This window comes from Penaeus vannamei, chromosome 10, assembly GCF_042767895.1.
Source record: "Penaeus vannamei isolate JL-2024 chromosome 10, ASM4276789v1, whole genome shotgun sequence".
Lineage (NCBI taxonomy): Eukaryota > Metazoa > Arthropoda > Malacostraca > Decapoda > Penaeidae > Penaeus > Penaeus vannamei.
The window spans coordinates 40,361,514-40,374,013 of NC_091558.1; the positions used below are offsets into that span (position 1 = coordinate 40,361,514).

The 12,500-nt window shown below is 34.8% G+C and overlaps 2 protein-coding genes across 4 annotated transcripts in view; one reads left to right on the forward strand and one right to left on the reverse strand.

The window, feature by feature from the left end:
* LOC113807859 (uncharacterized) overlaps window positions 1-906 on the reverse strand; it is a 7,951-nt gene extending 7,045 nt beyond the window's left edge. For both annotated transcript variants that reach the window (XM_070125976.1, XM_070125975.1), the window contains exon 1: window positions 554-906. The gene's annotated coding sequence lies outside the window, so the exon portion shown is untranslated. The remainder of the gene's footprint in view (window positions 1-553) is intronic.
* A 1,646-nt stretch (window positions 907-2,552) lies between these two features.
* On the forward strand, window positions 2,553-11,397 carry AsnRS-m (asparagine--tRNA ligase, mitochondrial). 2 transcript variants are annotated; one of them, XM_070126680.1, is made up of 9 exons: window positions 2,553-2,745; window positions 4,773-4,853; window positions 6,523-6,648; window positions 6,914-7,048; window positions 9,155-9,265; window positions 9,400-9,506; window positions 9,696-9,933; window positions 10,388-10,627; window positions 11,026-11,397. In XM_070126680.1, exons 1-9 carry the CDS (start codon window positions 2,629-2,631, stop codon window positions 11,296-11,298), a joined length of 1,428 nt encoding a protein of 475 aa, XP_069982781.1. In that variant the 5' UTR covers window positions 2,553-2,628; the 3' UTR covers window positions 11,299-11,397. The 2 variants fall into 2 exon arrangements, with proteins under 2 accessions (XP_069982781.1, XP_069982782.1); XM_070126681.1 differs by lacking the exon at window positions 4,773-4,853.
* The last annotated feature ends 1,103 nt before the right edge of the window (window positions 11,398-12,500 follow it).

The window sequence follows — 12,500 nt, forward strand, 5'->3', positions numbered from 1 at the left end:
CTTGCATTCTGTCCTGGAAATATTTTTTTTCCCTCGCTAATTCAAGACGGACTCAGATTGATCCGGCATGGACGTCCTTTGAGTTGAGTCATCTTAATATTCATGTAATATTCATTATATTCACTAGAACAAAAAAACATGACAAAAGTAATTCATAACAATAATCGGTAATTTTCTATATTACGTCCTCATAACCGATATCGACGATTTTGGTATCGTTGGATTCCTCTCACTTTATACAATGCAAATATGTAGGTTTTATTGCGCGGAAACCCCTTGTTAGCGATAAACTTGGCCCCGATATCGGTGGCGACGATGTCGGAGCGGCGGACGTAATATATGAAATTACCCTAATAATATAACCTCACAGTGAAAATAATCATGATTACTCATATGACTTTCCATTGCAGGGGGCACACTGGGGGGGCTGCCGCCCCCCAACCCCCGCCGAGGAAACAAAACCTCCACCACGTATTCACGGTAGGATAGAGCGCACACGAACTTGATGCGGAGCCGATAACCTACAATAACCTAGGATTTTTAAGGTACTAACCTGATTGATTAATGCCGCTAATTAGTAGGGAGGGTGCTCCTTTGCCGCAGAATGTGAAGGAGGTCCAGGCGTGCTGGCTGCCCGCACCTGCCGCAGGCTTTCTCCCGACGGAAGAGGCCGTGGGGGAAGCACATCTCTAGCATTTTTTCCTGGCTAGTTGCAATTTTGTACAGAAAAACCGTCTCCGAATACGAGCACCCTCCACACTCGGCCATCGCGGCGGCTATGACTGACTTCTGAACGCGACGGTTATTTCGGTTAGGAATACGGATGTCGTTATTCCAGAGGACGGGAAACTCGACCTTGAGGCCATCGGTGTAACATCGAAAAAGGCGCAAAACCCGCCGACGAGGGCGGGCCAACCTGTTCATCCTGATTATACTACAATCATCATCCTGATTATACTACAATCGTCTCTATATACAGTGCTGACTATGCCAAGGTTGATATGCTAATTCAGTGTGAACTTTACGAGGTAATTGTAATATTACGCCCGCCGCTCTGACATCGACGACGATTGTGTAACGCTCTAGCCTACCGGGAATACGTGGTGGAGGTTATGTTTCCTCGGCGGGGGTTGGGGGGCGGCAGCCCCCCCCCCCCAGGTGTGTGTGTGTGTGTGTGTGTGTGTGTGTGCCCCCTGCAATGGAAAATTATGTGAATAACCATGGTTATTTTCACAGTGCGTTATATTATTAGTGCTATTTAACCCCACATTTTCCCTGGAACCTTTCATGCCCTCCCCTGCTCTCGGGGCCAAGTTTGTCGCTATCGGGAGGTTTCCGTGCAATAAAAACTATATATTTGCAATGTGGAGAGTAAGAGGAATCCAACGATACCCAAATCGTCGATATCGGTTATACGGACGTAATATAGAAAATTACCAAAGTGATTCATAAAATAATCTATTTTAGCCGAGGTTTAAATAGAGATACAAGCCGAGATACAATCAAAATCACAAGGAACTATATACATCGTTTGCTTGTTTTTTGGGCAGGTATAAAGGACAAAAATAGTGTAGTTAACCATATATTTTTATAGAAAACGAACTTCAAACTCTATTATAGAGAATGGCATACATTAGCATAGTAACTATTTTAAACTAATATTGATGATGGCAATGATAGTGGTTGTGACTATGAGGAGGAGGATGCTAATGAGGATGATAATGAGGATTGTGATTATGATGGGGATTTTGAAGAGGGGGATACTGATGATTTGGAAGATAATGATGGTAAAAATTGTAATGGTGATGAAGAAGAGGTGGATAAAGACAGTAATGAGGATGATAATGATAATGAAATTGGGGATGATGAAGATGATGGTGATGGTGATGATGATAAGGATAAAGGGGATGAAAAAGAAAATAACATAATGAGGATAATTTCGGAAATGTTGACGATCATACACATACACACGCACACACACACACACACAAATGTCTATATATATATATATATATATGTATATATATATATATATATATATATATATATATATATATATATATATATATATATATATATATATATATATATATATATATATATATATATATATATATATATATATATATATATATATATATATATATATAAATGTGTGTGTATGTGTATGTGTTTTATGTATGTGTTTGTGTGTGTGTGTGTGTGTGTGTGTGTTTATATAAATATTCATATGTATATATATATATATATATATATATTTATATATATATATATATATATATATATTTATATATGTATATTTAGAGAGAGAGAGAGAGAGAGAGAGAGAGAGAGAGAGAGAGAGAGAGAGAGAGAGAGAGACAGAGAGAGAGAGAGAGAGAGAGAGAGAGAGAGAGAGAGAAGTAATGATATGTACATCCTTACTTTCTGTGTGAACGGATATTAAAATAATGAATAGTATTTCCTTCAATCCATTGCTTGGCAGCATGGCTGTTGCCGATTCCATAAGTGGCATCAAAGTCAAACAGTGTCAGATTCGAACTTCCGAGCATCGATCTCGCGGCAAAGTTGATCAAAGTGAAGAAGGTAAACAAGACGATCCGAAAATTTTCAAAACGCTTGCCTACGATGCTCTCAATACGGAGAACATGTTACAACCTAAGGAAGTACAGTTCAGCAAGTGGAATTTTTAGTATAAAGTCACTTTTGAAGAATCAGCCGACTAAACAAAAAATTAGTGTAAATGTAAGTATTTGTTATGCCGGAGCAGAAGACGCTGATAATAGTGTAGAAAACATTTCCTTCTTATTACTTTAGACATGTTTTAAAGAGTAGAGATTTGGATGATGCTAACTGCAGATGAAATAAAGGGAGTATTTTTTTCTAATATGTCTGCATAACGGATTGCGACGATTTCGGTATCATTGGATTCCACTTACCTTATGCAATGCAATACGTAGGTATGTTCTCGGCCCAGATAGCAGTGGAGGGCATGAAAGGTAGTGGGCAAATTGCGGGGTAAAATGTAAATAATGAATACAGAATCAGTCACTATATTGTCTAATGCAGGGGGTTATGCCCTGTGTGCCCCCCCACCCCCCACCCCTCAGCCAGGAAACTAAAGAATCCTACGCGTATTCACAGCAGGAGGAGAGAGTGTCGGACAAACATGGCAAGGCTGCTCCTGCATGGTGGTCGTACGTTCTGCTGTGAATACGGGGAGTATTCTCTGTTTTCTTAGGCAGGGGTTGGGGGGTGATAGCCCCAAATTGGGTGGTCGAAGGGGGCACAGCCCCCTGCATTAGACAATATAGTGACTGACTCTGTGTATGTTATTTACATTTTACTCCATCTGGTACCTTTCATGGCAGATCATGTAGGTATAGGAATGTACCCAGAGTAGCAGCTTGCTAATCTGTGATATGAATGTATTTTCTGCATATGAAAATGTTGAAAACCACCCCTAAAGCTTGTACACCATTTGGCATTTTAATCCAATGCTGCTAGGAACATGCAATGTACACTGTAGTACTGTTTTGGGAAATGTTTTAATGCATAGATGGCTCCACAAGTGTTAAACTACAAAGTCAAGTAGTTAACTTTTTACCTCACCTGATTTTCCCTTCCCTTGAATTTGTCTGATTTTCTTCTTTTTTAATGCTATTAATATCAATGCTGATGTTATTATTATAAATATTATAAGTGTTATAACATCATGAACATTACTAATTGTAATATAAGATAAAAGAGAATATTTCCAAAAATCAAGATATAAGTTCAGCAGGTGAGATATGTAGTACTAGTAATTGAATGTTTGGAGACTAGGCTAAGCACTTGTGGAACCACCTGTGTGTAAAGACAACTGATAAATTAAACTCAAAGTAGACATGGCTTGTACATATATGCCCTCCACAGTGGCATTGGCTTAACATAAGGTAATAAATCAGTCAATATTTTATCTTGCCAGAATATATGTGCTGTGTGGTGCCATGGTAGCGCTTTCGACTAGCAATCTTGCTGACGTGCGTTCAACTCCTGCCCACACGGGAGGCAGTTTAGAAGCACAATAAACAGACAAGCCACAATTTGACTGATGTCACAAGAGCCTGTCACAGCAAACCCTAAATTAATATTGTTATTATTATTATTATTATTATTATTATTATTATTATTATTATTATATATGGTGGAAATTTGTTGGCCTCAGGTGCAAGTTGCAAAGGTTGCGTTAATCACTTGAAACTCCACCATTACCATGCTAGACTTTACACTGTACTCTATCCATTATATATCAATATTCGGTCAGTATTATCATAAGGAAAGAAGACCCGTTTTGAAAGCTTCATTAAATATCTTCTAAACATTTATTGAGCAGGTTCCAGTAGATCAGGACTGTATATATGAGGAAAGTTTTCTTTACAGACTGGTAACTTTAAGAACCAATAGCCATGATATTCCATATATTCTCTACTTGCACATTTCTCACAAAGATATGTTTTTCCTTTTTTCTTTCTCTATGAAAATGACAAATAAGATTGTACCCTGATCAACAAAAAAGTGTTGAAAAGATGACTGTAAAATTTACTATACAGAGAATTATTTCATCATACCAACAGTTGTCACATGTATTAATCTTCTGTATTATGCATTTTTCTTCCCACATACAAAATTTAACAATAGTCCCATGATATTGACTAAGCAAAACATACATTCTAAATATAGCAAGAAAATTTCTATTTTACACATATCATTAGAAACTTTTTTATTTGCAGGGATGGGTAAAAGGAATAAGAAAACAGAAGGAGTTATCTTTTATAGACATCGATGATGGTTCAAGCTTTCAGAAACTTCAGGTAAGAGTGAGATTTACATTTGTATGTTTAAAGAAATTTTAGAATCCTCTCTTCGCATTTCAAAATCCTCTACTAAGAAATAATACCGCAAAAAATCAACCGGTGTACCAGAATCAGGCAAGAGGATAAGAACATTGTATATTTGAAACTGACATTCCTAAAGTTGTGTCAAGACTTCTTACAATCATAAATAATCTAGCATAAGAAAATTGTGTCAAAGATTGATTTGTATTATACAATTTCTTTAGATACATGACTATTAGCTTCAGAATAATGGCATGTCTATATGTGTCTGTGATATAGTTTGTGATATATAATAGTATTGTAGTTGTCTTGTACTATTGTAGTTGTATTGTACTATTGCAGACTAAACCACAGTAGTCTTGCATTCAGAGGTCAAGTAGCTTTGATAATTCCAATAGTTAATTTCAATCTGGAGGTCATTTATTTGCATGACTACCAGGGTTGGGATGAATTCCTTTTTGTCAGCTTCAATTCAAACATTAATATGGATTGATAATTTCTAGTTCAGTGTTGAGCCAGAGTGCCGGCTGCTAACAGTACATTCCAATGAATATACTAACAGGGTTGGGCAGACAGGGTTGATAAATCAAGATGCTATTATTTTTGGTCTTAGAAGTCAAAAGATGTGAAAAGATTAGTCTAAAACTGAATCTGGAGACAAACCAGCTAAATTCACAACAGTGTTTGACAGGGCCAGACTGGGCTTGGGACGGATATGTGTTTTACCCGTGCCATCTCAGGCTGGCATGATTGCAGTGACTGAACTTGTAAATCTTAAATAATTTTACCTAAAACATGAAATATATATGAGACAGTAGTTAAACCAAGTGGAAAATAACTGAATTGAGTAGGTTAATTTACTCAATATGTTTTTAACATTTGATGTAGTAGCAAAAAATATATTTTCATGTTTATTTGAATGTACTTTCTCACCTAATTATTGTACTGTAATTAATTTGCATATCCATCTTATAATACTGCTTTATCAGTTTAATTCAATTATATGAGATTAGATGGAATTCATTCTACTGCATTTAATTTAAATTCAGTTCATGATTGACCCCAGCCCAGATGACTATTCTTAAGCAATCCCTGGCACCAACACAGTGCCATATCAGTGACATTTTCCACAATGATTAATTATTATATTACTTCACTAGAGTTTTCCATGCTTCAGGTAATATACTGATCCATCATCTGTCTGGTGCAAAACATACTGCAGTAGTGAGTTTCATCCTGCACCAGACTAGGTTATCACATAATATTGTTGCCTTGGTTTCAAAGATATCATGTTAAGATATAATTTAAGAGTTGAATTTATAGTCAAAATATTTTTTGCAAGAAAAGTACATTTAAGGATGAAATGAAATTATACAATCATATATGAACAAGAATTGAAAAAGAAATTGACCTACTTTAATCATCACAAATTGAAGGTAATGCAATGATTAATGATGATACTTCACTAGAGATTTCCATGCTTCAGGCAAAATTAAAAAGAAAAGGGCAAGATTTTGAATGAAGTATACACTGAATAAGCAACACAAAAATATTTTATTGATTGTATTTGGACAGTGAAATACTGAAAAATTATTTATCTTTTTTTCAGTGATATATCTTTAAAGACCATTACATTTTACTGCAGATTGTGGTACCAACAGAGAGGATTCCTCCAGGAGTTGGGTACCACACCTCAGTCTCCGCCTTAGGTACTTTGCAAGCTTCTCAGCATAAAGGACAAAGTGTAGAGCTCATAACAGAAGATATAGAAGTGAGTGTATTTCCTTTCACAAGATGCTCACTTTGTCCACATATTCAAGAGTGTATTAGAATATTATGTGATATAGTTACATGTATGTATATGTATATTTATATATGGGTACATTTCTTTCTTTATTCATTTATTTATATGTATATTTAATATATACAAATAATGTACATCCATATATATATGATGAATAACATGGTATGTGATGTTTTTTTTTTTCTTTTCTTTTCTTTTTAGCTATTTCAACTAACCCATTACTATTTTGTAGTTAATTGGTGGACCGCAAATAGAGAACTACCCTTTCAAAGCAAGGAAAAGACATTCACAAGATTATATTCGCCAGTACTTGCACTTGAGAGCAAGAACTAATACTTTTAGTTCTGTTCTGCGAGTGAGATCACAGGTATGTAAATTTATGTAATTGTTTGATTTTTATAATTTTCTTCCCTCCAGAAAATTGGATGAAGAATTTCTCCTCACTGAGATATACTTAGCTCCTCAGCATCATAAAGAAAAAAAAAGATGTACATAAAGGTAACGACCAAAGCTCTCATTTTTGTCAAAATTTATTCTTTGGTATCAAATAGCAAATATAATCAACAGTTGCAATTATTTTGATGAGTACCTCTGGCATCATCGCCCCCAGATATGATAGAGACACATTTTAGGAAAGTAAAATTTTATGATTCTGTCCTGGGAATTCATCAAATGAATCTAGCTTCTGTCTTCAGTACCCTGGTACAATGCTTTATTTCTTGATTTTTCATTCATTACTTGCTCTATCCTGTTTATTCATTCATCCATTCTCTTTTTCTCTCTATTTTCTGCCTTTTCCCTCCCTTTCATTTATTTGTTTCGCCTTTTTGTCTGTCCAGCCAAGAGTAAGCATCATTAACTTCCAGTTTACTGCTCGATTTTCCTAGCTCAGACTGATAGGATTCCACTCTAAACTTGCTCTGCTGCACCTCAGTTTCTTCTGTTGTATATCTCATCATCCATATACAAAATTTACCTGAAAAATTAAATGGATCAAAGAAAATATCAGCCAATTCTATTTCTGACTAAGCAGTACCAACCAATTGTCTGCTGTGATATTATGATACTTTCCCTAATTCTCTTAGTTTCACAGTTGGTTTGTTTAGTCAAAACTACTTACCAGATAACCCTCAAAGAGCCACAAACTGTCTAGCTTATCACTTACCCTTCCTGTATGAATGAAAAAGTTTATAAACCTATATCATGTAACAAGTTTATCTTGTATTATCATATATCATGTAACAAGTTTATTTCCTTTATCATGGAACACTAAATATGTATATAGATGTATAAATAATAAAAGGATAATGATAAACAGAAGGCAACTCCTCCTCATACATGATAGGATGGTGTGTAGAGGAGTGTAGAAACTTAAAAGATTTTTTTTTGGGGGGGGGGTAGCTAGATCAAATGTGCCATACAGTATAAGAATTGCTATTACACAACTGAAAAGTGGCCAGAGAAATGACAGAGGAAGAGGAAGGCCTGCAAATGGACTAAAAATATGAGAGCGGTATCAAGGATGCGGCTTGAGGAAACTTGGTAAATAGATATTTTAGTGGACACCACAAATGTCTCAATAATGATAAAAAAGTTGCTTGGAAAAACACCTATGATTGACAGGGGGAATATACTAAATCCCAAATCCGTGAAAGCCATGTTTCTGGCAAATTGGATAATAGGGATGAAGTTCATCAGCTGATATGCATTATTAAATGATACTAAGGAATATGTTTAGTTAAATAGAAACAGGCTAGATGCCACTTTAAAACATTTTTGGACAGATGGTAACTTTGGTTACCAATTGTTAGTAATGATTTTCTTTTTTGGGTTTAAGGAACATTCGGTGTAATAACTGCAGAATTAATGTGTATTTTAGATTGATGGTAGTGAGATTTGAATGTCTATAGCATATTTCTTAGACAGTTTGTAAATCAGGGTTATTATGATTCTGAATAGTGTATCATTCATATCAATAGTTTATATCATACAAGTATATATATATGTATTAGAATGTGCTTAAAACACCATGCTATACTTCATCATGTGAGTTACTATTAAATAATGGTGTTCTTTTTTGATACTTTTATTTCTTATTTTTATTTTATTATTATTATTTTCTTATTTATTTATTTTTTTTTTATTATTATTTTTTTTTCAATATCTGGCTCCCACACTTGAAAAATACTGTTTTTAGAACTACTGAATGTTTTGCAGACAGTTCATGGTCGGATCATTCTTTAAATACCTTATTTTTTACAGATGGTCTTAATTTTTGTTCAGAGTAATATTACTGATAAGAATGTTAAGTTCTAATTGGCCTTAGCTATTTGTTTCATATTGTAATTCTATTATAATGACACCACTTCACTTGATTCCAAATTTGTTAGTCGCCTGATAATGAGTAGTTTGTATTAAATAATATACAAGGCTAATAGTATTTCTTTTTCTTTTCATAATCAATAAATAAAAGGCAAAGATGGCAATGCAAGAGTACTTCAACAAGGAACATTTTATCAACATTGACACACCAATTTTGACAGCTAATGACTGTGAAGGTGGTGGAGAAGTATTTATGGTTCAGGTAAGATTTTAACCAGTTCATTTGGATTTTTTTTATACTGTTATGAAAAAAGTGAAACTATAATGTTACAGTGTCCATGTACTATAAACAATAAATGGTCTTTTTAATGGTTCTAATGTGATAATTTCCTTTAGCCCCTTTTTGCAGAAGTTGGTTCGCATGAGTCACTCTCAACAAAGTATTTTGGTCATCCAGCATACTTGACTGTATCAGGCCAGCTGCATCTAGAGGCCATGGCAAGGTAATTAGTTGATTCTCTATATTCTCTATACATATTTTTATGAGATGATAAGGAAGAGTATACTATGAGAAGCCCATTATTACAATACTTCACTTTCATATCTCATGCAAGGAGCAAAAATACATATATTATTTTTCTCTCGTTTTTTCAGTCCATTGAGGTAATGGTGATGTTATTCTGTAATTCTAGTGGTTTATCGAAGGTGTATAATTTCAATCCAGCTTTCCGAGCTGAGAATTCCCAAACACGGCGACATCTGGCTGAATTCTGGATGGTTGAAGCAGAGGAAGCCTTTCTCAGTGGGCCTGAAGGTCTACAAAACCTTATGAATAGGATAGAGGATCTCTTGAAAGCCTCCATTCAGTGTGTTTTGGATAAGAGTGAAGAGGATGTATTTACTCACTGGAAACAAAATGAATGTACAGAAGTAAGTACAGTGTCATAGTGCTATATTGGTTATCTTTTTTCTTTTTATAGTGTTTGAGTTATATTTTCTCTGGGTGGTATCTAGAATGACTGAATGAAAAGTCCATGTTAGAGAGGGTATTTATATATCTGTGGAAGTAAATAGCGTGACTGCAAATCCACATATATTATTTCACATGATTAAGAAGTTGATTAAATATACTATTTTTCTCTGCAGTGTATTGCAACAGATACCTTGATTATAGGTTGATCCAGTGGACAAGCTTTTCACAAGACCTGCATTTTTGAACATGATAAATATGGGAAGAAATTAGAAAATGCTCAAAAGGCATATTGTTTTCACATTTATGGGTTTCATGAATATGTAAAGTTTGTGGATCATAGATGATTTTTTCCTTCAACCTGTCTATACTCACACTCTTGGCTCTACCACCAAATACTCTTCTTTCTTATAGGAATTAGTGAAAGCAGCATTGAGTCTACCGTTTATCCGCATGACCTATGATGAAGCTATGGCTCTCTTGCAAGACAATTCCCAACACTTCCAGACCAAACCATCTTTAGGGGATGATCTCGGGAAAGAACATGAGTTGTTCTTAACTAAACATGCTGGCAATAGACCTGTGTTTGTGACTGACTGGCCCAAGAAAACAAAGGCTTTCTACATGCGAGCCAGAGATGACAATCCTGATGTGGTTAGTATTTGTTTGCTTTCTCTTTTGGATTAGTTTTTGTACTACATGTATTATTGAAAAATAGGTCTTTGGAAGTATAAATTAGCAAAATCATTTTAGAATATATGGCGGTGATTGTTACAAAATGGAAAAGGTAATCGATATCTCTGTTACTGTATTGAGTAAGATTATTAAATCAGATCATTAATAATTGTGTCTAATTAATATCTTCACAGTCATTATCTTGATTCCAATCTTTGAAGATCCCATTAGTGTACAGGAAGAATAGGAATGTAGTAACAGCTATATGAATGTCCACCTTCTTTCATAAGTAGCACGGTATTCCATTAATTCACGATAGATAGTGTATTTGTACTGTTATTTTTCCAGTTGCTATTTAAATTGATTTATCTTAACAGGTTCTAGGAGTGGACTTGCTCTTGCCAGACATAGGTGAGGTAGCAGGAGGTGGCCTAAGAGAAGACAGACCACAGGTCCTTCGCAAAGAGCTCAGTGCACGTGGGCTCATAGAAAACCTTCAGTGGTATCTTGATCTGCGTACTTTTGGGGGTGGAGCTCCCTCTGGGGGATTTGGTGTCGGATTTGAAAGATTTCTGCAGTTTGTACTTGGTGTAAATAATATCAAGGATGTCATTCCATATCCTAGATGGGGAAAACACTGTTCTTGCTAAAGTGCAGAGATTTTTACCATAATGTAAATATTGTTACACTAGTCACTTTTTGTATAAATAAGGAGGATGAGCTAATTAAATGAATAAAGAGGGAATTTTTTTTTGGTATCCTCATTTTCCTAAACAAATTTTATGTCAAAGAAATGCTACTTATCAAAGAAAAAAAGGATTTTTTAGAATTTCAATTTTTTTGTCATAAAAGCTACTCTATGGAACAGGAAGACAATAGCAAACATTTATAACCTCAACGTAGATGAAATATAAGTTCATATTTTTTGGTTTCATTCTTACATGAAGTGTGACCGATGGCTGCACACTGGCAATCCAATGTGTAAGGATTTATAAACTATCACTAAAGTCTGTTGTAATCTTCTATTAAAGTTTCATCAGAACCTGTAAAATAAATAGTTATATATTTAAGAAATAGTAAAAGACTTGTGAATTCTGAGAACTCAGACAAGTGTCTTAGCATTGGGTATTACTGGCCCTATTTCAGAGTAAATTGAAGATTGCTTGAGATAGGGCACCTCATCTGACAAACATTTGCTTGTAACTGTATTAATACTATGTTACAAAACCAGCTTTATCTAAAATATCAAATTAAAATTTCAAAGAAATGAAAAATATATTAGTATAAATAAATACAAATCTTCAAAGACAAAGAATTATAATGACACACAAGTAAAAGTAAATAATTTCCATGAGTATGAATTACCCTACAGTAAGATTTTAGCCACCTCAATTAAATAATCAAGTATAATATGAAGTAGTACTTTCATAGTTCATAAAACATTTTCCATACAGTATCAATATAAATGTGTTAATTTGCCAATGAATTTTGGGTGTTGCCTACTTTCTAATTTCTTTGTTAATGGAAGCAACAATTAATTAAATCATTTTGAAATGGTGTGAGAATTGATTTTCTTGAACTTTGGACTCCCCGGTGGATGTTTCACTACTCCACAAGGTGTTGACTTAGCAGACAGGGTTCCGCATCTGCTTGACCTCTCCTTGAAGTGATTTCAACCACCCACGTCTTTACCAACTATGGTAATTCTGTAAACTAATAACCCCTTAGTCTGACAAGATAGATTAGCTTATCGGATTTGGCTTGGTTTAAGTAGCGATTGATTACCTCTTCAACTTTACCTGAATCCCCCGTAGGCTGATAATGTGAGGTCCTGGTTGCGCGTACCCCATCA